This window comes from Pinus tabuliformis, chromosome X (assembly GCF_031772625.1).
Source record: "Pinus tabuliformis cultivar Carrire ecotype Pingquan chromosome X, CPIR1, whole genome shotgun sequence".
In the NCBI taxonomy this organism is placed as follows: domain Eukaryota; kingdom Viridiplantae; phylum Streptophyta; class Pinopsida; order Pinales; family Pinaceae; genus Pinus; species Pinus tabuliformis.
In genome coordinates this window covers 46,229,584-46,256,696 of record NC_142308.1, presented here as the reverse complement: position 1 = coordinate 46,256,696, position 27,113 = coordinate 46,229,584, and the positions used below count along the sequence as shown (strand labels likewise).

At 39.6% G+C, this 27,113-nt stretch overlaps 1 protein-coding gene across 1 annotated transcript in view; it reads left to right on the top strand.

Annotated features, from left to right (window-relative positions):
- The first annotated feature begins 614 nt into the window (after positions 1-614).
- Positions 615-27,113, top strand: part of LOC149138246 (DEAD-box ATP-dependent RNA helicase 10-like) — a 191,109-nt gene continuing 164,610 nt past the window's right edge. The window contains exons 1-3 of the mRNA XM_089450305.1: positions 615-1,369; positions 1,576-1,699; positions 1,785-1,854. Coding sequence (XP_089306431.1) covers positions 1,228-1,369; positions 1,576-1,699; positions 1,785-1,854 — 336 coding nt within the window. The 5' untranslated portion in view covers positions 615-1,227. The remainder of the gene's footprint in view (positions 1,370-1,575; positions 1,700-1,784; positions 1,855-27,113) is intronic.

Sequence of the window (27,113 nt, the reverse complement as noted above, 5' to 3'; positions counted from 1 at the left end):
GATCACAAAAGCCTCAATTCAATAATTAATAAAAATTGGTTTGAATTATTAATTTGTTTTATTAGTGGTCAAAATAAATTGATGGTTATAATTTTGGTTTGACAAAAACTAATAAGATTAATTTTTTTAAAAATAACATCAATAAATTTGATTATTGATCAAATATAAAAAATTAATTAATAGATTATAATAAAATAAATTAATAAAGTATAATAAAATTATATAATATATATACAAAACTATAATATTTATTATATTATCAATATAACCATAATCAACATGTTGTAATCCAATATATATGTAACATGATATATTATATAGTATACATACGAAATTATAATATTAGTTATATTATCAATATAACCATAATCAACATGTTGTAATCCAGTATATATGAGTATATATGTGACATGATATATTTTGTATCTTTTAAATTAACATAAATTTTTTTCTTACCTTTAATTTTTTTGGGTCGATTTTTAATTTGGAATACAACATCCAACTTATGTAACAAATTGACTAATAAAATTTACAAAAATATAATTAAATAAAAACGCTAGACATCAATAAATAAATATAGATCTATTTTCCCGTCTACGACATTTTATAACCAGAGCGCCTCTTCTGTTTTTTTGTTTTTTTTGGATATTCCTAGATTTCGCGCGGAAAGAGGTGGAGCTATTTTCGACAGTTGCAAATTCATAAGAAAACGCGCCAACGAAAAATCCAGAGAAACCAGAAACCCTAACCAGGCGTGATTCGAATTGAGCATTGAATAGTAGCAAGCCTGAAACTTGCAAATCAACTCATTCCCTCTATGTTTGGATAAATGCGAATCCTCCGGTTGAGAGCTGGTTCAAGTTCCTACAGGTGTTCTGACCTAGCAGCTAAGTATCCCATCTGAGTAGCCCAGGCAAGCGGATGAGCGACTAGCGTAGTATCCAAGCGGATTGTCCCGCCCTGTAAGCAAGGAGATCGACCGCTCTGTGCAGCAGTTATCGGGAGCATATATATATAATAGGGGCACGGAACTAACACTGTTGTTCCTCAGAGTGAGAAAGTGCCGCCTTTCTAAGCAAATAACTCCCGGGCAAGTTGTTATTAATAGGCCAATATTTGCCATATCAACATATATACAGCAGTACGGAAAACACTAGAGATAGATAGAAAGCTGCCGCTTTTGAATCAGTCTTAGGATTTGAGTCCAAGCCCATAGTGAATTTAGTTATGGCGGCCGTTGAAGAAGAAGAGGATGTTCATACCTTTGCTAGTTTGGGCGTATGTGAGCAGCTAACCGAAGCCTGCGATGCTCTGGGATGGAAGAAACCATCTCCAATTCAAGTCCAATCCATTCCCCTGGCCTTGGAAGGTTTTTATTGTCAGAGACTGTTTTCTGTTTGGTTTTAGGGTTTAGGTTGGGGCAGATATGTTTTACAGTTGATTCTGCAAGGGTGTTGTGTCAGGGTTTAGGGTTTAGTATGTTACAGTCCACCACATTCGAAGGTTGAGGTTTTGTATTGATTTTCTGTTAATTTGAGTTGCAATTTTCTAATTGTTGTTTGTCTGTGCTTTCAGGTAGGGATTTGATCGGGTTGGCTCAGACAGGTTCAGGTAAAACAGCAGCATTTGCTATTCCAATTCTGCAGGCACTTCTTGAGAAACCGCAGCCATTGTTTGCTTGTGTTCTTTCTCCAACCAGGTATTTGTTTTAAGCCACCGGTCAAGTTTCAGGGCTTCCAGCATTCATTCACTTGAATTATATCTTGTTTTGTTTTATGCCCCAGGGAACTGGCAATTCAGATTGCAGAGCAGATTGAAGCACTGGGTTCTGGCATTGGTGTAAAGTGTGTCGTGGTATGTACTGCCGACTGTTTTGATGAGTAGTTATTTAGTTATGTGTAGTGTTGCGACGATTCTATTTTTTTTGCCCTAGATTTCTCCTTGAGTAGCTAGGGTTTTAACAACAATTTCTTTTGTGTACAGCAGTATAATTTCAAATGCAAAGAATGTAGCTTGAATAATAGTACTGGCTTCAAATAATGTATTAACCCCAACAATATGCTTCAACAATCCATCAACCAGTGGAATCCAAATGTAGCCAAACTGTGCTTAACAAATTCAGTGCTAGAACAGGGCTCTAGTCAGATATCCAGATTTATCTACAACTGATAATTACTACAAATTCCGGCTACTAATACCCGAGTTGACCTCAGGCCTGAGTTCGTTCTCTAATTCGGGTATGTTACAGTCTGCACTCTGTCTACTTTTAGGGCTTCGGATCTTTAGAACTAAATCTCAGCAACCCTCCTTGCTCAGCTTCAGAAACTCGGACGTCTCATGGAGATACGTTAGGAACCCTCAGACTATTACCAAACCCTTTCTGGACTTCGGACTGTCTCTATAAGAGTTGCGATTGGGCACCGCATGGTTTCTTGGCTTCAGAATGTGCGATCCGCTGCAGAATAATACTCCTTTTTAGCCATAGAGAAGATTCGTGGGGGCGCACATCTTAGTCTGCTGCGATTTGACTCCAAGATAATTCCGCTGGCCCACTGGAAGAGATTCGGATCAGATAAGGAGCCTCAGTCTTCGCTCTGTCCAAAATTGGATGACATACGCTCAGCTAAAAGATCTTTGCTTTGACCAGGACTAAACTCAGAGATGACTTGCTCAGGTTGAACTTGGTATCCATCAGGACAATGGAGGACAAAGGATACAAGGTGGCATTCATCGATGGAAATGTACGTGTTTGGAAAAGAAATTTCAAAGAAGCATTTACTCTTGGATTCATGGTTGATAGCTTATATCAAGTTGGAGGAAGCCCATTGGGAGCTATGTCTTGTGACACATCTTTTCAATCCGAATTATGGCACCGAAGGTTTGCTCATCTACATTATAAGGCTCTACCCGCTGTGAGGAAGATGGTGACAGGTATGCCCGAATTTAAAGTAGAACATGAAGGTGTTTGTCAGGGATGTGCCGAAGGAAAACATACAAGGGGGCCATTCCTCTCAAGTGATAGCAAGACTACCGACATTTTGCAATTGGTTCATTATGATCTATTTGGTATGTTGCTCGTGACATCCTTGGGAGGATATTTATATTATGCTATCTTTGTGGATGACTTCTATGCAAAACTTGGATTTATTTCTTGAAGAAGAAGGACGAAGTGTTCACCTAGTTTCGTTCTTTCAAAGCCTTGGTCGAAAATCAAACAGGGAAAAAGATCAAAATATTGAGGACCAATAATGGAACCGAATATGAATCAAATGAATTCAATGACTATTGTAAAGAAGCTGGCATTAAGAGGGAGACTACTACCGCATATACTCCTGAGCAAAATGGTGTTGCCGAAAGGAAGGATCGTTCTATTATATAAGTCACTCGTGCCATGCTTCATGATCAAAGCCTTCCGAAGTTTCTATGGGCAAAGCTGCCAACACTATCGTGTATGTTCAAAATAGATGCCCTCATCAAGCATTGGATTCCAAAACTCCTGAAGAAGTTTTAATTGGTAAGAAACCTGATGTTTCCCATTTCGGAATTTTTGTTAGCCATGTGTATTTTCATGTGCTGAAAGAAAAGAAAAGCAAATTGGATGCATCTAGGAAGAAATGAACATTTGTGGGCTACAATGAAACTTCTAAGGCATATAGAATCTGTGTGCTTGGTCAAACAGAAGTGGAGATAAGTCATGATGTCACCTTCGATGAAGATGTTGCCCTTGGGAAAATTAGGAACCTTCTTATTCCAAGGAAGGACAAAGAAGAAGATACAGGAAACCAGGGAGAACCGCAGGATGAGCTGATGCCCGATGTTGAAGGACCAATGGATTCCATTGATCCACTTCCTCATGAGCCCTCTTCCTTAAAAAGGAGACCCTCATGGCTTAGAGAAACTCTCAAAGATGTCGAGAGACATATTGTACCTAGGGGGACATTTCGTGAAAGTAAGAAGCCAAATAGGTATTAAGGGTACTTAGCTACCATGAGCACCAGTGTTCAAACTGAGCTTTGCACATTCGAAGAAGCTGTGAAGCACCAAGTTTGGAAGGATGCTATGAACGAAGAGTATGAGTCGATTATGAAGAATAATGTTTGGGATGTGGTCCCTGGACCCAATGACAAATCCGTTGTCACTTCGAAATGGATCTACAAGATCAAGCATGGAGTTGATGGAAATGTCGAAAAGTTCAAGGCCAAGTTTGTTGCTCAAGGCTTCTCTCAACAGGAAGGTGCGGACTACGATGAGATATTTGGACCAATTCCCGATACTATCCATTCGATTATAGCCCTTGCTGCCTCGCAAGGATGGAACCTACACCAAATGGATGTCAAAAATCACCTTCTTGCATGGTTCAATTAAGGAAGAAGTCTATGTAGAACAATCCGAGGGGTTCGAAGTTCAAGATCGTAAGACACATGTATGTAGGTTGAAGAAAGCTCTCTATGGGTTGAAGCAAGCTCCCTGGACTTGGTATGAGAGGATCAACGACTATCTAATGAAGCTGGCATTTACAGGAAGTGAAGCTGATTCGAACCTTTACTTTAAGGCTGAGAATGACAAATCTCTCATCTTGGTACTTTATGTGGATGATCTTTTTCTGATAGGTGCAGACCCTTTGATTCATCAATGCAAGAGGGAGTTGGCTTTTGAGTTCGAGATGAAGGACTTAGGACTGATGCATTATTTCCTAAAGTTGGAGGTATGGCAAAAGCCAGGTGCGATTTTCCATTCTCAAGGAAAATACATTGTGAAGCTACTTGAAAGATTTGGGATGGTGGATTGCAAGTCTATGACTACTCCGATGGAACTTAACTCTAAGAAGTTATGTAGAAGTGCTGCTGGGCCCGATTTGGGAAATCCTTCCGAGTATCGTCAACACGTGGGGGCCCTGATGTTCTTGGTGAACTCCCGTTTGGACATATGCTTTGCAATGAATACATTGAGTTAGTTTATGGTCGAGCGTCATCACATACATTGGATTGCTGCCAAGAATCTTCTGAGATATCTTCAGGGCGCAATCACCTATGGATTGAGATACATTGTCGGGAATGTGAGGCTCCATGGTTATTTTGATGCTGACTGGGCCGACAGTGTGGTGGATCGAAAGAGCACATTAGGATGTTGCTTTTCTCTAAGTTCTGCTTCGATATCTTGGATGAGTAGGAAGCAGAAATCGATTGCTTTGAGCACCGCCGAAGCCGAATATATTGTTGCTAGTATGGCCTCTTGTAAAGTTTGGTTGAGGAAGCTATTTAGTGAGCTGTTTGGACATGTGCTGGATACCACCGCGATCTTCTGCGACAACCAAAGTGGGATTCATCTTTCTGAGAATCCCGTGTTTCATGACCACTCCAAGCATATTGATATAGATACCACTCTATCCAGGATATGGTACAACGGGGAGCAATAAGGCTCCATCACATTGGGATTGATGAATAGATCGCAGATATTCTTGTGAAGCCCTAGGGGAAGGTCAAATTCTTAACCTTCCATGAACGACTTGGAGTCGTGGAGAGACACTCTTATGAGTGTCCCATTTGAATTGGATATTGAGCTTTGGGAGCTCCAGGGGGCTTGGGGTATTTCTTGGAGCGATGAGCGACCATAGGGTGAGTGGTTTACCTTCCCTTAGTGGTGCGCTATGTACAGGGTGAGTGGTTTATGTTCCCCTGTGATAACCCCATGATGGTTGCGATATGCGTAGGATGAGTGGTTCACCTTCTCCTGCTGATACATCTTAGCCATGCAGTTCGAGACTCATGGGAAGCACTTCCCTTTTGGCCAATGAGTTGGGAAATGAGGATAGGGACCATAGTACTACCGATGGATGCATCGTGTACTACTGTACTCCCTATGCTAGGATGTTTGATATTGGTCTGGGATCAACGGAGATTAACTTCAGGTTAGTGGAGAGTGGTATGATACACTCTCGATCATTTCTTCTTCATTATTTATTCGTAGTTCAACAGAGCAGGGATGATAGGGATGGTACATAATGTTAGATGGTTTGGCAGGTGGAGTTCTCCCTAGTTGAGAGGGAGTGTTAAAATTGGCAACTAGGGCCAAACTCCACCTTGGACAGCTCATATGATTGAGATGATATTTTTGTTGGATTCCTCTTTCCGAGAAGTGTAGGATTGATCTAAAGATCATCTCATTCTGACATGTATAAATGGAATTATGAATTTATTTCTTCTATGGACAAATTGTCAAAGTCAGCCAACAATCTAATGTAGGTTCAGAAGCCCAAAAGTCATGTCTCTTCACCCTCAATGTTGCATATAAATAGAAGGAGCATCTACCTCATTTGGACATTCATCATCTCACACATAACTCTCTTTCTCTTCATTTGCTTGGGTCGTACAAACTTTAGGCAGCGTTCTTCTCCTCCACATGTGCAAAAGTTTGACTAGGGTATTTTGATTTTTGCGTTGACCAAGTTGCAGTAGGTTTGACCAACATTGATTGGGCAACGTTTGACGTTGTTTGACTGCAATTTTTGTGGGAATATTTTTGTTTGGGAAAGCCACATTATTTGGCACAAAAACTAAGATTTTATGTGTTGTTTGACCAGTGTTGACCGCAGATTTGATTGTGTTTGGGCAAGTGAATTTTATATATTATACTCTCTCTCTGCTGAACTTTTGAAGAATAATAAGAAGACTTGATCAAAGGGTTTCCCCACATTGGGGTTTTTCCTTAGCATCCACCAAATATTGTGTCCTCCTGTCTTCACTGTCTTCTGCTTTAAATATATGTTCTATCTGCATTTACTATCTTGGTAATGTGATTGCTAATTTGGAAATTGATATTGGGCTAATAAGAAAAATTGAAGTAAATTGCTCTTAAGCATAGAACATACCATTGTTATCTAAAATTAACAGAGAGATAAAGTAGCGCTCGTACCCCTACATTCTAAACCCAAGAAATTTAAGATGTAAGCTCTCTAAGCATGAGTGGGAATGAAGTCATCACCTCGAACATTTGTTCCCAAGATCAAACCTTAGCATCCCACAAGAGTAATCTCCCAACAAATATGTTCGCTATCTTCTTCATAAGTTCTCATGTGTTTTCCTCATGAATCTTAGGGCATTACTCCTATAAGGAAAATATAGAGAAAACAATGATGATGATAAGAATGATTCATTCCTTCCTCTAGTTATATGAGAAGTGAAGGGAGGTCTACAAGGCAAGTGGCCCTAGTCCAGTACAAGTTGTTGGAATATTCACCAATACTGGGGGGGTGAAGGGGTGAATCAGTATTGGGCACTTGTTAACAATTTTAATTATATCATGTAAACATTAAACAATTAACAACACCATTTAACAATGCAGAATGCAAAGACAGTACATGAGATTTTTAGGTGGAAACACTTCTTGGAGAAAAACCACCGAACGCTTTACTACAACTCTTAAAGATTGCATCAATAAGAAGCTCCAACTTCCAAGATTTTCCAGCAACAACTGGAAGGAGGCTCCAACCCTTGATTTATCAGCTCCAACTCAAAGGATGCGTTAACACCTTGGTTTACCAATTCCAACTGAAAAGATGCTTCAACACCCTAATTTTATCAGCTCCAACTCAAAGGATGCTCCAACACCCTGCAAGTTCCAAATTGACGTAGCACCACCCTGCCACCTTGAAGTGTTTTTAGGCTCCAACCTGCACCATCTTGCCACCTTACTCAACAAGCCACCGCTTGCCCTGAAGGCTCCGACCTTCAATTCACCACAATGGACCACGTTTCACATATTTTTAGATTGGATCCACCTTTGGTCAAAATCAACATAAACGACATCAAATCACATCCTGAAGATGAACCACCGTTGCTGGTTCGAAACGTCGATGAAGAATAATCCTTATGCGATGTATCCGGAAGATAATCTGATAAAATCAATTTGCTGACTTTGTCAATCTGCAACACTGGCACAAGGTCATCAACAACAATACCAACTTTATCTTTACACAAAAAGGGATCAAACCCTAGCTAAACAAATCAGTAGCAATCAATGCTCTTTGCTGAACAAACTCTATTTTTGCCCAATGCATTAACACTGCCAAACTTTTGTTGTGCAATGTGTAAACCCTAGCAACATACTGTGGGAAATTCACTGATGTAACAACCTGCTCAATAGAACTCTTTGCTTAGGATACATATTACTATATCTTTTGCAAAATAAACCCTCTCTGACTCATCCCATCAATATTATGAAATACTTTGTCTTTAATGGCATAAACCCATGTCCACAATAATTTTACTCAACACTTTGTACCCTCTTGTAAATTTAGCATCAGTAATGATAACTTACATTGGTCGATGATGAGACTAGACCCCTAGCAAAGGCAATGGACCAAATCTGAACAATACTCTTTGTCATTAAGACACCCTGCACAATAACTCATAGGCAGTAATACCAACAATGTATCCTGAACCTTGTTTGTGCTCTTTTCTTAGAAGCCTTGCAGTACAAATTCTGGACAACTCATCATTCATATCCCTCTGTCAAAACCTTGATTACCACAATCTCAACAACAGTGTTCTAGCCAGCAACAGATATATCTGGCATATACTTCAAGACTATAATCATACAATCAGATTTACAATAGTAGCATATCATTACATCCTATGACATTAGTGACCATACTAGCACTAATCAACACTTCACTGATTAAGGTCTAATGTTGTTTTCTTCCTAGGCTTTAATAACTTTAGCAAATAGTCAATGGAAGAGTCTAGTGGATAGCATGGCGTTTCAAGGTCTTCAAGTAGTCGGTTCTCAATTTGTAGCCACTGTACTTAGATGAAGTATCACGCTGGTGGCAATTCAGTTCAATGCACTGTTTCTTCACAACTAGGGCTGCCCTAGTATAGACAAGTGATACAACTTAGCTATGGTCAGTCATGCTTCCTCAAAACAGGCTCAGCAACTTAGATCCGTCTCCACAGAGGCTCTAATAAGCTCTGAGTTCTGATTTGGATAAGCTTCGAATCTCGGCTCCTTAAATGTGGCCTTAACAACTCTATTCTGCAGCTAATCCTGGCTTGACTTTGGTGCCGATTTAAACAAACATAAGCTCAATAACCTCTGGTCTTAGCCAGGCCCTAATTAGGGGCCTTCTACTGCGCTTGTCAAGCCTAGAACACTGTTTTTCCAAGTGGTTTGATCAGACTGAAAACAGGCCTTAACAACTCAGTGCATTCTTTAAGACGAAGTCCAATTTTTTGCCTCAGAAAAGTCCTTGAACAGGCTTGATATATTCTTCCTTTGCACTCCAAAAGGGGTGTCACGGTGGCCCTAACCAGGCCCTATTGTGGCCCTTTCTTCTGCCGTAATGGATAGCTAAATCGTCCTTCAAGGCACCAACAAACTAACTTAGACTAGTTGAATGAACAAATTCATATTTGCCTCAGAAGTGGCCTCAGGAGAGGTTCAAAATAAGCAAGCTCAAATCTGCTTTATTCAGCCTCAGAACAGACCTTAAAACTAGCGAATGAGTGCCTTGGAAGGCTACAAATTAAACCTCAGGAAGGTCCTTAAACAGGCCAAATTTGTCCTTTAAAAGAAGCCAAAACAACTCAGAAGATAGGCCGAAGTGATGCCTCAAAAGCCAAAGCTCTGTCTTAGAAATTTGGCCTCAGGAGGGGGCCGAAATTTAGCCTCAGTCATAGGTCGAAATATTCCATAGAAAGCCTTAGACAGGGCCGAATATGTGCTCAGAAAGGTTGCCTTAGTCTTAGCAAAAATCCAACCAAAAGAAGAACAGCAAATAAGCCCAAAGTTACTTAGAAAAATTTGGCCTACCCCTCTGATTTGCGTGACTATTCTGGCCTCAGGAAATTAGAGGAAATTTTGTTAGAAGATGAGCATGTGAATCATGTCTTTGAAAAGGAATCGAGCCCTCTATTTATAGAGGGAGGATGGGGCTAGATTAGGCTTGACCTGCCCTAGAAATTCTCCAAGAATAGGGAGCCGACTTGAGCAGTAGGAAGGGTCAGAGTTCTGGGGGAGTGCCCCCCCCCTCAAACCCACTCCCGATAAAAAAATTTACGCTTCCTGCCATTTTCGGGAGCGCTGTAGGGAGTGATCGCTCTGTTGCTCCCAGAGCGAAATTTTAAGCCCGGGAGCGATTGCTCTCGATCGCTCCCGAACATTAAAAAATCGCTCCGGGAGTGATTCGAGCGACGTTCTGCGGACCCGAAAAAAATTATTATTATTTTTTTTAAATTTTTTTGTTTTAAAAGCGCAATGGGCTTAAAAAAATTCATTATCATTTCATTGAGTTGAGTTTCTTGGAGAGCAAGAGCAAAGGAGCAAGGAGAAGCGAGGAGCAAGCACCAAGGAGCGAGGAGCAAGCTTGCAAAGAGGTAAGTAACTTAGTAATTTAGTTAGTTTAATTTAGTTAGGTAGTAATTTAGCTAATTTAATTTAGTTTATTTAGTTTAAAAATCATGAATTTAAATTAAATTAATAAATTAAACTAATTAATCCCAATAAATTAAATTAATTTGCAGATTCAAAACCCTACAAACATCAAACACCATGGACCTGGCTATATTTCTTGGCATTTTCCTCTTCTTGGTCCCTTTTATGGTTATTATGGTGCTGGAGAGTAGGAAACGGAGGGGCCAAACTGAAGAGGGGGATGAAGAAGCTGGAGAAAGTCGAATTGATGAAAACCTCGGTGAGGAGGAGCTGGAGCAGGGTGAACATGACCCTCAAAAAACTAAACAAGACCAAACCCCAGTGTGGAAATATGTTAACAGGGTTGAAACAGGGAGAGGGGGTGGAACCATAAATTTCATTGCCCCCATTGCAACAATGATTACACAGGTTCATACACCCGTGCTAGAAGACACCTCTGTGGGAAAAGGCCATGGGATGGAGACAAACAAATAGGAATCAAAACTTGTCCAGCAGTGTCAGCAGCGGATAGAGCCAAATACACAAGGGAAGAGGAGGAAGCCCAATACAAATAAAAAAAATCAAGGGGTTTCTTTGAACCAAGCTCACAATCACAAAGAACTCCTTCAGCATCCTCCCAAGGCAGTGGATATGAAGGCATAGGGTCATCAGCTTTAAGGCGTAGAACCATATCAAATTTCCTTGATGAGGGGTGTAGGAATGATGTGGATTTAAAGGTTTACAGGTTTCTCTATGCATGTGGGATACCATTCAATGCTCTTCGCTCACCTTATTGGCACGAAATGGTTTCTGCCATAAATGATGCCCCTAAAGGATACAAGAGCCCTAGGTATGACAAGGCAAGAACCGTTGGCCTTGATCATGAAAAAGCAAAAATATCACATTCTTTGAATAGAATGACAAGTTCTTAGACTGACCATGGGGTGTCCATTGTATATGATGCAGAGTTTTAAAACTCTGACTCCGACTCCGACTCGGTCGAGGATCGACTTCGACTCCGACTCCGAAACAGTAATGACTCGGCCGGCTCAATTTCATTGATTCTGTCATTTTAAAAAATACATTAAATATTTATTTTTTTTTAATAAAAAAACATAATTTTAAAGATATTCATTCATGTTTCCAAACACACAACATTATAATATAGATGGAAGACAACATATGATCAAAGTAGGCTCATGAACCAATCCATTATATCAAAATGGTACCCAATGGCAATACATAGTCAACTGTCATACATGACAAAGACTCAAAACAAAAAACACATAACCAAGGAGGTTAGAAATGGCCTCTACAACAAAAGTAAACTGTGACTAGACTCCAGTACTAGTACTACAGCTATTGGCTAGTAGCTACTGCCAGAGGAGCCAAGATCATGTCGATCAATCTCTGGATCATCATCAGAGTCAGACAGGGGGCCCCATGGCTCCTCCTCATCATCATCATCTCCAACTGCAGCTGTAGAAGTGGTACCACTAGCAAGCTGTGCAACTGCAACAGATGCAAGCTGAGATAGAGTAGATATGTGGCTGCGCTTCTGTCGTGGCTAAGCAGAGGAAGCACCTACAACTGGAGTCCTTGCTGGCTGTGAGACTGAGGCTGGTGGATTGGGATCTGCATTCAACTGAACAACATGTTCAAGTTCAACTGATGTCTCGATATCTAAATTTAAATCAAGATCCTCATCAGGATCAAACTCTGCTGGACGACTCTCCACTACCCAATCTGATGTTGGATCAATGTCTTCCAACACAATGGGGTCTGAATCAGGTCTTTTGTTCAGCAAATGGTTTTGTCTGAGCCGGAGGTTGTATTGGACATAAACTAGATCATTTAACCATTTTTGATCCAAACGGTTTCTCTTCTTTGTGTTACTTGGGAGCAGGAGCGAAAACGGGAGCGGGAGCGACATTTTCAGAAGCTCTTGGTTTGGGAGCGAATCCCAGAGAAGTTCGACAACCAATGTCACTAACATCAAGGTACATAGAGGGATTGGTGCTCTTGATTAAATACGAGTTCCATACCCTAATACATGACAAAATTCAATGGAAACATTGCAATCCTCCAATCTTGAAATCTTGAAAAACTGATAAGTCTGCTGGATTTTGAATGAAATCTAAAATTCTACTTTCTCCATATGAAATCCAATGAGGCCGAAACCACTCTCAAACATCTTGAGTCATTTCATGGTAATGTTAAAAATTTAAGTAAAAGGATGAAAATGAAGATTAAGGAGAATGTCACTTTTACTTTAAGAATTTAACATTACCATGAAATTTGAATAGCATATCAATAGTAGAGAGCATGTGAGTGTGTTAAATATGGTTTGGGAGGGGGAAATGGACCCCAAATAACATTTAGCTAATTCATAAAACACTTTGAAGTCCAAACCAATCAGCAATGCCCTTAAAATTTCATTAAAATAATGTTAAATCGTTGTTTTAGTGGGTTACGGGCCGCTGTTTGTGACTCGGCCGAGTCAGTATGAGGTCATTCAATGACTCGGCTGAGTCATGGCTGACTCGGCCAACCGAGCCGTTTTTTGTATCGAGTCACTCCGGAGGGCAATGGAACGGACCAACTTGGCCGTTTCCGTTTCGAAACGACCGTTTTTTAAAACTATGATTTGATGGATGGACAAATGTAAAAGGCAAGCCATTGATAAGTGTTCTTGCTGTGTCTGTTAGTGGTCCCATCTTTCTAACTGCACATGATTACTCAGACAAGTTCAAGACCGCCATCAACATTGCAGAAGCATTACTTGAAACAATTGACCGTATTGGGCCATACAATGTCATCCAAGTCATCACTGATAATGCTCCTAATTGTAAGGCAGCGGGAGCAATTATTGAGGATAAATACCCCAACATATTTTGGTCTGCATGTTTGGTTCACACATTGAACCTTCTGATGCATGATGTTGTCAAAAACAAAAATGCACAATACCAATGGATTGGTGATTTGTACAAGAAAGGCAAACAAATGATAAAATTTATTACAAATCATAGCAATACCCATGGCCTTTTCCGCAGTCACTCGAGATTGGAGTTGTTGAAGATTGCAAAGACCAGATTTGGTAGCTATTACCTCACCTTCAGGCGCCTTTTGAAGGTAAGAGAGTCATTGGCTAGCATGGTATCAAGTCCACATTGGCAGGTATTAAAGGAAAGGGCTACAAATGCAGTTGACAAGCGAGGTTTTGAACTGGTGGAGGAGGTCGCTCTTGATGGTCAGTCTTGGACAAGTGTGAGGCAAGTATTGGATTTCACCAAGTCCATTTATCACATGATTCAGTTTGCAGATACAGACAAACCAGTGATTGGCGAGGTGTATGAGCAGATGGATACCATGTTGGGGGAAATAAAAGATATTGTTCATAACAGAGATCCCGACTTGTACAATCTGATTCACGATTGTGTGTGTGAATGGTGGAATAGACTTAATCTTCCACTACATTGCTTGGCATATATCCTTACGCCAAAATACTACTCTACATCTTGGTTGGGCCAACTTGCACTAGGGGGTGGGATTAGGACCAAACCCCATTTAGATGCAGAGGTAATTAGAGGATATTTGGAAGCATTAGAAAAGTTGGTACCTGACAGGGAGGAATGTACAGCTGTGCGCCTTGAAATAGGCAAATACTTCAGTGGCACTGGTTTGTATGGTAACTTCCATGCGATGGACGACAGAGATAGATTTGATACTCTCACATGGTGGGAAACATATGGCGGCCAGGGACTTTTGCCAAAATTGGCAAAAAAAGTTCTTTCACAGGTTGTAAGTTCTTCTTCTGCAGAGAGGTGTTGGAGCACCTACAGCTACATACATAATGTGAAAAGAAACAGACTCAATGAAAACCGAGCAGAAAGCTTGGTTTATGTGCACTACAACTTGAGGTTGTTGAGTCATTACTGTGATCGGGCTTATGAGGATCCCACATATAAAATTTGGGACAATCACCCAGAGGATGACAATTTGGAGGATGCATTGTACATCTTGAAGAACTGGAAGAGGAACTTGTAAGGGATGAAGATGAAGCAGCTGCAACAGCCATGCCACCTCCACCTCCACCATCTAGTAGCAGTGCTCGAGGTCCGAGTCTTGTTCCTTTGCTGTCGCCACCTCCATCTACACCCTCACGTGGAGGTTCTAGTTCTAGTCGTCGGTTTGTGCGGGAGACTCCTAGAAGACCACCACGACCTGCTTATACTCCTGGAGACTCTCGTGGCAAGGGCCACATGTAGATTTACAATTTACTTGTCTTTTTTAGTTTCTATTATACTTTAGTTTTCATAACTGTTGAGTTTTGAGTCCTTGACTCTTGAATCTTGACTCTTTCATATCATAATGACATTTTTTGTAAACAATATATCACTGTGACAATGAAAATTTGAAGTTTGAAGTTGGGCCTTGGCAATTATAACTCATTGGTAATGATTGTGAATTATGAATATGATGCTTCGTGAAAGACTAAAGTTGTTTCATTTCATTTCATTATTCATGTTTCATTTTATAAATTTATAACATTTCATATCATGTTAACAGTTAGAAGTTAGGACTTAGAAATATCTAAGATATTACTTCTTGTAATGGTTAAACTTAGCTTACAAGTACAACTTTGGTGACCAATGATGATAAATGTTATTGAATTTTCAATTTTTAAAGCTTGAAGTTGAAACTTTAAGATTGAATTTGATGAATCATGATTCACGAGACTCAATATGTTGTAGTTGTAATATGTATTTTACTAACTTGTGGACATGGTTGATGAACTTGATGACGATTATAATTTCTAGATGATTGATGTGATATGGTTCAGTGATCAATCTATGTTTTTTATTTTTATTTTTATTTTTTTTTTCTTATGTTTTTTTATGTCTAATTCATCATTCTACATGTTTTTGTTGACATATATGTATAAAAAATTAAAAATATAAAATATATATATATATTTTTAAAAAATTGCTCCCGAATTCACTCCCAAACTGGGAGCTTTTGAAAATGGTCGCTCCCGCTCCCTCTCCCGCTCCCAAGCAACATTGGGAGGGATAAATTCCAAAATTGAATTCTTTAAAGAGGCCAACCTATATCCATCTTTTGAAGCTGATTTCTCGATGATTATTTTCTCCTTTTAAAAGCCAATTTCTCGATGATTATTTTCTCCTTTTAAAAGCCGATTTGATTAACTCAAGACTAATAAAATTAATCAAGGTTTTCTTGAATTATTAATGCCAAGAGTTATGAATCATGAAGTTGCCTTACATCATTTATTTTGGGGTACCTTGACCACACAATTGGGGCATCATCTTTGAAAGAGCATATCTCCTCAATCCGGAGGAGTTATGTGGTGTGGAGCACATTGTTAGAAATGACACGACGAGATCTATCATCCTATAGTGGTATTGCTTGCAATCTCATAGATATCCCCAGTCAAATTCTTCATCAATTGCCGGGTATCATGACCACATTGTAGGGGCTTGCTTCCTTCTCTTGCTTCCAGGGCTTCTTGTCCATTGGAGCTTCAAATTAATGCAATCCATTGTCGTATATTAAGAGCATTCAAAGACCAACATTGGCATCAATGATAACACCATTCAACACAAACAACCGACAAGATGCAAGTAGGTCCATACATGTCAAGTGCTCATCCTACAATTGACACATGTCAAAGTCCAAGGTGATGACAATCCACAACTTACATGTAAAGCTCCAAGATGAGGTCGCTCCTCATCCCAGTTCCAATGCTTCAATGCCTCTCCTAGAACATGTGCTCTTCTGGGTCCATTCCACCTACATGATAACTATGGCAACACATGTTGGAGAATGCAATAGGGCAAATATTAATTCAATTTCTCTTTAACCTTAATAATTGCTTGTGAACTTTACTTATCTTCTTGTGTTTATTTATTAGATCTTTTTCATCAAACAATTATCAAGAGAAAAATAATAAAGATATTGGACACAAAATATAGGCTCCAAGCTAGGGCAAAATCCCTCTAAGGGGAAAACCCAAAAAATATTTCCACTTCTTGTAGAATCTGCTTTTAATGAGAAAACCAAAACCCAAAACCCTATACCAAGTCCTCCTCCAAGCACCAAGTGAACCCTCCAAAGAGACCCTTCCAAGTAGTAAAAAATCCACTCAAGTCAATAAGAGTCAGTCTTACTCAAGTTTGCTTCAAATTCATATTTCGGCCTGCAACTTCAAGACTTCATACTTGTAGTAGCTTCAAAATTTCGGCTTGCAACTTTCGACCTCCTGCAACAGATCTGAAACACTAATACTTTCGCACGTGTGACCATAGAATAGCGAAATTTCATCTTTTTCTCCTTCGCTAGGGTTTTTCTCCTTGACTCTTGTCCTAAGCTCTCTTTTTCTTCATGTTTCTATTGCAAATCAAACTTGTTGATTGGTCTCTCAAATGAGGTCAAGCTCCTCTTATTTATAACTTTCTTATGAGGTTGAATGCCCCTCGTTAGGCCTACTTGTCTCTGATAGGGTCGACTTATGCTATGTTAAAATTGGAAACTAGGGCGAAATTCCACTATTGGACAACTCATCTATTGGAGATGATTATTGCACTAAATTCCTCTTTCCGAGAGGACCAAAATTGACGTAAAGATCATCAAATTTGGACAAGCAAAAGTGTGTTTTCGAATTTATGTCCACACATGTGCAAATTGTCAAGGTCAACCACATCATCATGTAGGCTCATAAAGCCCAATGGTCGTGTCACTTGAACTCCCATTGCTCTGTATATATAGAGGTGCCTTCAACCTCATTTCACAAAGAAAATGGCTCAAAAAGTATGTCTGATGTCGCCGAGTTCAGAAGGAGGATGAAGGAGTGTTCTGTTTTGGGCTTTCTCTTCTGCCTCAGGGCTTCTGTTGAGTAGGTCGCAGGTCTTTGGGGTAATTTTGGGCATTATTTTAAGGACATTTTGTGTGGCTAGATCAATGAACCAGGAACCGAAAGCCTATATTAAGGGTAATATGAGGACCGAGCTCCATACCTCAGTAAAGGAAGAACCACATGTCAGATTTAGGGCTGGTATTAGCCCAGTACATAGTGTAGACCTTGCTTGGAGGCTGCCCACAGTTGTTAGAGGTGTTTTTGGAGAAGAGGAAGAGGGCTAAAGTGTTGGTACTCAACCCTAACCAGGTCACCTAAATCTATAGCCGAGAAGCACATCCAGATAATAGGAGATTTAAGGTATATTGCCTAGGGAGAAGAGCGACAATTGTTAAGAGTCCAAAGGATCTGTTTGGGAAAGTTTGTCAATGGCTATTAGGAGCCCTAACTAGGAAGCAAGCCACATCAGTCAGAATTGCAGACTTTACAGGGCTGTCTTGCACAATGATTCGACAAGTCAAAATTGACTTATATTATTGTACTCTCTCTCTCTCACACACACACTCTCTCTCTCTCTTTGTTGAACATTTGATATTAATAATAAGAAGATTTGATCAAGGGTTTTCCCCATCTTGGGGTTTTTCCTTGGCTTGAGCCAATTCCTGTGTTCTCTTGTTTTGACTTGTCTTCTGTGTATATGCTTTATGTTCTTTCGTCAATTACCATCAATACAATAATGGTTTATGTGATTGCAATGAAAATGTAAATTGGGCTAATGTCAAGTCAGGAGGTAACTCCTCAAAAATGAGATTGTATATTCATTTAGGCTGTTCATTATTATATACATGAAGGAGTGACTGTTGAGTTTCATCTCTTGACGACTTTCCATTTTGTCTATTATTTATTTACATTATTTACAGTTGTTCACCCAATCCCTATGATTAGGTGTCAACATTCCCCCTTTTATCTGAAGGGATGTTGGTGAGTCCAAGCATCATTCTGAATCTTTCAAGCTTTTCTCTTCCAAGCGCTTTGGTGAAGATGTCTACAATCTGCTCATTAGTGGAACAATGACGAAGATGGATTGTTTTGGCCTCAACATGATGTTGAGTTAGATGATATTTTGTATTGATGTGCTTCGTTCGATCATGGACTTTGGGTTCTTGGCCAACTTTATTGCCGAGGTATTATTAATCATGAGTAGAGTCGAATGTACTTGTTTTACCTGCAAATCTTCCAGAATTTTCCAGAGCCACACAATTTCTTTTGTTGCCTCAGCTGCTGCCACATATTTTGCCTCTGTTGTGGAATTTGCTGGAATTGATTGTTTGCGTGATCTCCAAGAGACAGCTCTTGATCCAAGACTCATAGCATAACTCGAAGTAGATACCCCAGTTTCTTTGTTTCCATCGAAGTCTGAATCAGAGTATCCAATCAAGCTGAAGTCGCCCACCTGTGTATACTTGAGTCCAAAGTCTTGAGTTCCATTCAAGTACTTTAGAACTCTTTTTGCAGCAGATCAATGTCCCTCACAAGGGTTTGCATAAACCTGGAGAGGATTCCAACAACAAACAAAATGTCTAGTCTGGTAGTAGTCAGGTAGTTGAGACTTCCTACAAGCTGTCTATACTTTGTTGCATCCTCAAATTATTTTCCTTCAATGGATGTGAGCTTTAAGTTTTGTTCCATTGGAGTAGTTAGAGGATTGCATTCAGCCATGCCAAACCTGTTCAACAAATCTCCAATGTACTTCTTTTGAGAAAGGAATATGGACTTCGGATGTTGAGTTACTTCAATACCAAGATAGTAATGAACATAGCCCAAATCAGTTATTTCAAAACCTTTCCTCAATTCCTTCTTTATGGATGCAATGTAGCTATCATTGTTCCCCGTCATCAAAAGATCATCTACATATACCACAAGATATACAACTGTTTTGCCAACTTTCTTGACAAACAAAGTTGCATCATCGTTTCAGAAGATGCTCAGTTAGTTTTTCATACTAGGCTCGCAGTGCTTGTTTGAGGCCATACAAGGATTTCACAAGTTTGCATATTTTATGTTGATGTCCTTTCACAACAAATCCTTCAGGCTGGGACATAAAAACATTCTCTTTTAGATCTCCATTCAAGAAAGCAATTTTTACATCCATTTGATGGACTTTCCAACTGTTTTGAGTTACTAGGGCAAAGAGTGTCTGGATGGTAGCCCATTTTGTTGTGGGGGCAAAAGTCTCCTCATAATCGACCCCTTCTTCTGTGCAAAACCTTTTGCCACAAGCCTGGCTTTGTGCTTGTCAAGTCAACCATCAACTTTATACTTGTTCTTGTAGACCCACTTGTAGCCAATTGGTTTGGTTCCCAATGGAGGATCAACCAGCTTCTAAGTGCCATTCTTTATCAAGGCATCATACTCCTTTTGCATTGCTTCTTTCCACTCATCATGAGAAGCAACTTCTTTGAAGGAAGTTGGTTCAAAATCTGTAGACAAATTCAATTCACAATCATAAGAAACATCCATATCAACAAGTGAATTAGAGTCATCTACATCACCTCTATTTTGCCGGGTTGAATTTCTAGTTCTTGTCTTTCCAACCTCATCAGGATGAACACTTTCAAGTGTCTTTGTCAGCCACTTTGGGGGACCTTTCTGAGATGGTCCAGACTGCTCAGTTGATTGAGTTGGGACTGAATCAAGATTGAGTCTCCAATTCTGTCAAGCACATCAAGTATCATCCGTTGTTGGAGTTTCATGCGGGGGAGAGAGTGCTTCAGAAGAAGATTCACAGGTTGATCTAGTATAGGAATCCCCCCGCAAGATGTGGAATCTGGTAATCAAATTTTATGAAAAGATTTTGCATTTGCGAATCTATCTAAGCGATCAAGTTGCCGCTCAACAACATTGTCAGCTGTGGATGATTCAAGAAAGATTACATCTCTAGATACAACAAACTTCTTATTGACTTCATCATAGAGACGATATGCTTTGGAGGTGTTTGAATACCCCAGGAAGATACACTTACGGCTCCTTGCACCAAGTTTGTTTCTATGTACCTTTGGTATCAAGGCATAACATGTGGAACCAAAGACCTTGAAATGCTTTACCGAAGGAATGTGCCCATACCACATTTCATAAGGAGTCTTATTTCTAATAGCATTAGATGGACATCTATTCTTTACATATACAACACATAGAACTTCATCAACCCAAAACATCAATTTTACATTTTTGAAAAACATCATGGAGCGCATGATATTTAAGATTGTCCTATTCATTCTTTCAACTACTCCGTTCTGTTGGGGATTATAAGGCACAATTGTTTGATGTTTGATCCCATGTTGGCGAAGATAGTTTTCAAAATCATTTGAAGTGTATTCTTTTCCATTATCAATGCGAATAGAGCCAATATGGGATTGTGCATCATTTTCAATCCATGTATGAAAGTTCTTGAATGTTTGAAAAACATCAGATTTGTTCTCCAATAAATAAACCCAACGCATTCTGGTGTAGTCATCAATAAATGTGATCATATATTTATTTCCATTTGCAAAAAGAACAGGCATTGGACCACATAAATCTGAATGAATGAGTTCAAGTTTTCTATGTGCTTTGGAATGTGAATCTTTAAAAGAGTGTTTGCTATGCTTTCCTAGAATGCAAGCATCACAATGCTTAAGTTTCCTATGAATTGTAGGCAAACCAATAACACCATTTTTCTTCAACAAGCGGAGGCTGTCATAGTTTAAGTGTCCAAATTTAGCATGCCATAATAAACTTGATGGAAATGTATCTTCTTCATAATGAGAATTGTATGAGAAATTTTGTGCACGAGCAGAGGTACCCTGCAGCTTGAGAAGCCTTTTTTCTTCTATCCCCGTCATGACAAGTGAGTGGTCTGATGCTTTTCTCGCCTCAAGCTTGCCATCAAACATATGAATGGGGTGTCCTTGCTGGCAGATGTGGACCAAGGACAACAAGTTTCTCCTAAGCTGTGGGACATATAAAATATGATGCAGAAGAAAGTCTGGAAGGCCAGGCAATTTAAGCCTGATTGTGCCAAGGCTTGATGGCTTGAGTTTTGATTTGTTTGCAAAGTATACTGCTCCATTAAAATTGTCAATAAATTCTTCAAAAAAATCTCTTCTAAAAGTCATGTGCAAGTTGCTCCTGAATCAAGCAACCAATCATTTTTCCAAGAAGCTAGTGAAGCATTAAATAAGTCTTCATTTACTCCAATATTACAGTGTGCCACAACATAGTGAGCGGATTCAAGTTTACCTTTCTCTTTGACATTAGTTTTACCTTTGGGTTGGTTTCTTTCCTTCTCAATTCTGTTTGAAGGCAACTTGCATGTGGATGCATCATGTGGTCCATTTCTTTTGCAGTGTATGGAATGCAAATCTGACTTTTCTACTTGAAAGTGTCTGCGCCCTTTGCCTCTGAAATTTTTTCTTCTTCCTTTTCAACCACCTCTTCCTCTAGAAGAATCTTGAGAAAGATTCTTCTCTCTATGTGCAAGACACACAGCCTCTTTAGAAGACTGAGGAGTTGTCTTCTTTCCAAAAGTTTTCTCTCTTTCAGCAAATTTTTTCACAAGGCAGTCAAAGGTAATATCTTTGAGGTTTCCATTTGCTTGCAATGATTCAAGATAATTTGAGTAAGTGAGATAAAGTGCCTTGAGAAAAGCTATTAGAGGAATGTCCAGTTCAACATTAGTGACTTTGATATCATGCATAATAGATTTTACTTCTGATGCAAGAGCAAGAGGATCATCATTTTGTAATTCAAGGGTGAACAATTTAATTATGAGTTGAACAACTTCAAGTGCAGAGTGTGAATCACAGAGTTCCTTTAGTTTTTGTAAGGCTTCGAAAGCATTTGAAAATGGTGAAATATGGCGACTCACCTCTTCATTCACTGATGCTGCAATCAATGCATAAGCCTTGCTGTTCTTATTTTCCGAAATGACGAATTCCTTGTCTGAGGTAGGCTGTTCTGGCCCTTTGTCTCTGTCTCCAACACACACTCCTTTCCACAACTCATTAAAAATGAGAGTGTGCTTGATTTTCCGTGACCATTCTGGATAGTTCTCCTTGCTGGTAAGAACCACTCCCACAATGGATATCAATGAATGCATTTTAAAAAATCTGTGTACTGTAAAAAAAATGTGCCCCTGCTACCAATATGCGTCTCAATGTTGCTCTTCTAATTGCCAATATCCAAATTGTTGGAAAGTGAAAGGACTATTTAGACATGGAATGCAGTGTAGAGTTTGTGCTTCAGGAGGCTGTAGTCAACACATACACTACACATAAACTATTCACCGCACATTACTTACTGTTCAAAGCACATAGTTGACCATTCAATGCACATACCAGAAGGACATTCAATGCACCATTCCCACTATTCAACACTACATTCAAAACTATATTCAACGCTCCATTCACACACTACAACGCTGCATTCAAAATTGTATTCAATGTTGTTTTCTACGCAGTTCAACCTATGCATTCAATACAACCTTCACCACAGTCCATTCATTGCACAGAGACTATGAATCGATGCACAGACACTGCACAAACATTGTATAGCCAAACCAAGCGCACAAATCAATGCATATGAACCAGCGTACCGACTTGAGCTTAAATTTGTGGGTAGACTCTACGCATTTATCAACAGAGCATAGCACCAACTCCAATATAGAATAACAGTCATGGAGAGCAAGGAGGGTATGTGTTACTAGGAGCAGAATCGATTTTACAAGGCAGAGAACTTCAGGGAATCAAGACAGAATGCAGAGTTTCTGTATACCAATGCATATGCAGCTGCCAAAATACGTTGGAGTATCCTAGGTATGGAGGTATAGACCAGCGTTTGGGCCAACGTTCAGGCAGCATTCAATACTCGGTTTCCACACGACTAGCAGGGGCTTGACAGGTCTTGGCTTTCAACGGTGGAGTGCCGCAAAGCTTGTGAAGAATTGCCTGTAGCTGCGGGCTTGATGCCCTGAATTGGCTCAAACGATGGCTCAATGCCACAATGAGAGCAGGCCGCAAGAAAGGAGCGTTTCATTGCTCTTCACGTCAGGTTCACCAGAGAGTGGGGAGATGAGTCGTTCAGGCAGGAATAGAAAATGCATATGACAGTGTAGGTAAGGTGGGTTCAGGCCTCAGGAGCATGACAAAGGTGTCAGTTCTGCAAAATAGGCAGAACATAGGCAGGAGGGAGTTACAAGGGCAAACTGTAATGCCAAAAATAGAGCTGGCTCTGATACCATGTTAGGCCAGGAGGTAACTCCTCAAAAATGAGATCGTATATTCATTTAAGCTGTACATTATTATATACACGAGGGAGTGACTGTTGAGTTTCATCTCCCGATGACTCTCCATTTTCTCTATTATTTATTTATATTATTTACAGTTGTTCACCCAATCTCAATGATTAGGTGTCAACACATTGAAGTAATTTACCTAAGCAAAGAACATGTTAACCTAAAATTAACATGGAATCAGAACTCAGGTGAGGACAAACCCAAGCAGGAGTATAAGAGAAAGCATTCACTAAGAGAAGTTTGCTGTCAAGCCTCCATAATCTCCTCCCTCTGCCAGCCTAAAGGTAAGACTTCATGAAGTGTCTACTATCTATGAGTATAGATTGCCAAATTGATTAACAACAGATGGAGGATGGATTTTCCTAAAGTGTTCAGCTGTAAAAATTCTTAGTTAAGGATCCTTGTCAAAAGATGGAGAAGTATCCTACAAGGCCGAGATCTCTATCGAAACCTGTAGGTAACCCTGTGCAAGACCGAGTCTTAATAAGGTCTGTTTTAGGGCTCCTTCTCTTGGAGAATATGCGGGTTATTGGGCTTGGTTCAACGATAGAAAGATAGAAGTAAGGCATGGAAGGAAAAAGAGGTTTGTTGGACATACTGAAGTAGCCGTTGTTGAGGATTCAGACCTGTGAGTTTCAGAGAAGGCTGGAAAGGTCACTCACTTTGTAGCATACCTTGATCCGGGTTCCTAGAAAGAAATTTCAAGTATGATCTAAGTGCTTCATTTCATAGAATTCTGATTAGAGTAAGGCCGCAAACATTATCAGGCTAGTAAGAGTACCCTGAGGATATTTTTAGTCCTATTAAAGGAAACCTCAATGGTAATTTTAATGTCCAGACTATTCTAATTTGCAAGATCCTTATCTCTGCGTCAAAGGCTGAAGACCTAGTCAAGCGAAGGCATGAGGACTAAGTAGTAAAGGATTAAAAGGGTCTTACAGAAGAGAGGCCTCACCCTGGAAGTAGAGAGACCACTAGGTCTGCATCGTGTTGAAATTGGCAACTAGGGCCAAATTCCACTTTAGACAGCTCCTTTGAAGGAGATAATTGTGGCATTGACTTCCTATTTTCGAGAGGACCAAAATCGACCTAAAGATCACTAAATTTGGACAAGGAAAAATATATTTTTGAAGTAAGCCCTTGCATGGGTAATTTATCAAGGTCGACTTGGGGTAAATTATCAAGTTGAACCCCTCTCTAACCGCAGCACAAGGAGGACAGGGCCAAGATAGCGAAGGGATGTTTAAGGCCTGTTTATGGGTTTTGGTTGGTCCGATGTTCAGCAAAGGCAAGCCAAGGCATATCTGGTCAGATTGGAGGATTATTTGAGTGGTATTCTCCCTATTTTGAGAGGCTGCAAGCCTTGAGGAAATTGCAGGTGCACCGCAGGCCTATTCTGGGCTAGTTTGAAGGGCCGTTAGACCTAACTCCCATAGCAACATCAAGCTACAGGCAGCGAGGGCAGGAAACATGAAGAAGGAGGCTAGCCGCAGTGATTGGAAGTACTGTTGAAGGAAATTGAATGGGCAGATGTGGGCTATAATCAAGCCCTAACCAGGTTCCAGATCTGCTACTATTACATCATCACATTGACCAGGTTTGACTACCCAGTATAGAACTGTTTTGGGTTGCACTAACTGGACTAGGATTGATCTTCTTTTGAAGACTAGGATCACTGGTTAGGACAAAAATTTGACTGCTATTGTTTGAAGGCAGAATGGAAGATTTGCTTGGGCTGCTTCTTGGTCATTAATTGTATTTTCTCTCTCGTTCTCTGCTGAACATTTGATATTAATAATAAGAAGATTTGATCAAGGGTTTTCCCCATCTTGGGGTTTTTCCCTGGCTTGAGCCAATTCCTGTGTTCTCTTGTCTTGGCTTGTCTTCTGCATATGTTATTTATGTTCTTTCTTCAATTACTGTCAATGAGATAATAGTGTATGTGATTGCTAATGAAAGAAATGGAATTAAACTTGAGCTCATATGGATTATTGAAGTAATTGACCTAAGCAAAGAACATGTTAACTAAAATTAACACATCGTTCATCCAAATCTCCAATTTTCTGAGCAACTCTGGTATGCACTTCATAATCGTTATTGATCAGATGAATTTGCCAAAGTTTTGTGATGGACTGTCCTAGAATTATAAGGCATTCAAAGCCTTTCTATTGGCATCTTACAAGGGAGGAAAATATTTTGTTTTTGATCCAAAATTTATGATACATATGTATCTATGAGAATCCGTAAAGATCAATTGAAATCTTGAGTCTATTCCTGTGTAAATATTTAAAATGGTCTTTGTCACAGAAAGGATATTTGAACATGAATCCTACCTGAATGCAAGGGTGGAGATTCTCACCAAAATTCTAACCATAGCCCAAAAAAGAAGAAGCCTAGCTTGTTTCATCTCAAATTCGAGACTCTGTCTCAAAGGAACAGAAGCTGAGACTCCTATGCATGAAGGATCATTAGTCTTATCATCTCATGAGTGGTTTTAAGAAAGCTCATCTCCTTGCTCTCAGTCTTCCTGAGATAGTATGAGTAGCTGGATATGAGATCCATGACATATACCTTCAACATTATTGTGATCAACACATATATACACTCTCAGTTTGAATCAATTAGACCGATTTGTGGAATCTTTATTTATTTGCAGTGGCAATATCTATATTGAAATCTTACCGTATATCAGTAAACATTTGGTCACATAGGAATGATGGAAATCTACAGGCATCAACATCAACATTTATCCTCTTTCAGTTTTGAATTCTCTATTCTGTAACTTACCTTGGACCCCTATAGTAGCATCATTAAGAGAAGCAGTCTTAAAGGTGTATAATTTTGTTGATTACTAAGATACTGTGTCTTCAAAAGTGCAGATCTCTGTTACCGAGGCCGATATCCTTTATACAATTTCATATCTTATGCAGTGAGAAGGATCAACTGACCTTGAGGAAGTTGATTTGGCCTGTTGTCTTGAAAAGTCTGCTCTCTTTTGTATAAAGGTCAAGCCTCAACAAAGAAAGGACTTTGGTGTTCCATTGAAGATGACCTTAAAAAGAGTATTAGAACTCTGCTGGACCCTCCATTATCAGGTATAGTTTAAATCCTTGTTGAAGAGTGTTTCTTGATCTCGTATGGCATTCATGTCCAGACCTCTGTTAAGGAGAATTGTAATACATGTCCTAGCTGAGCTAGGACACATATCCAAATGATATCACTGTGGGATCTAAGGAGTCATGTTATGGCACCATTCAAAGCCTTTCTAAATCCAAGTTGCAATAAAAGGTAATTTATCTTATACTTGGCTAAGGCATGTCTGCAAGGTCCAAAGACTACATCTATTGGTTGATGATCTCAGTTTAAGTAGTCCAAGAGCTACTATATATATTACTCAATTTACAGGTGTTTGAATTACTGTAGTATGTGCCATCCTAAGTTATAGTATGCCATCTGAGGTTATTTTGAGAGTTACAATAGTTACAGGATGTATCA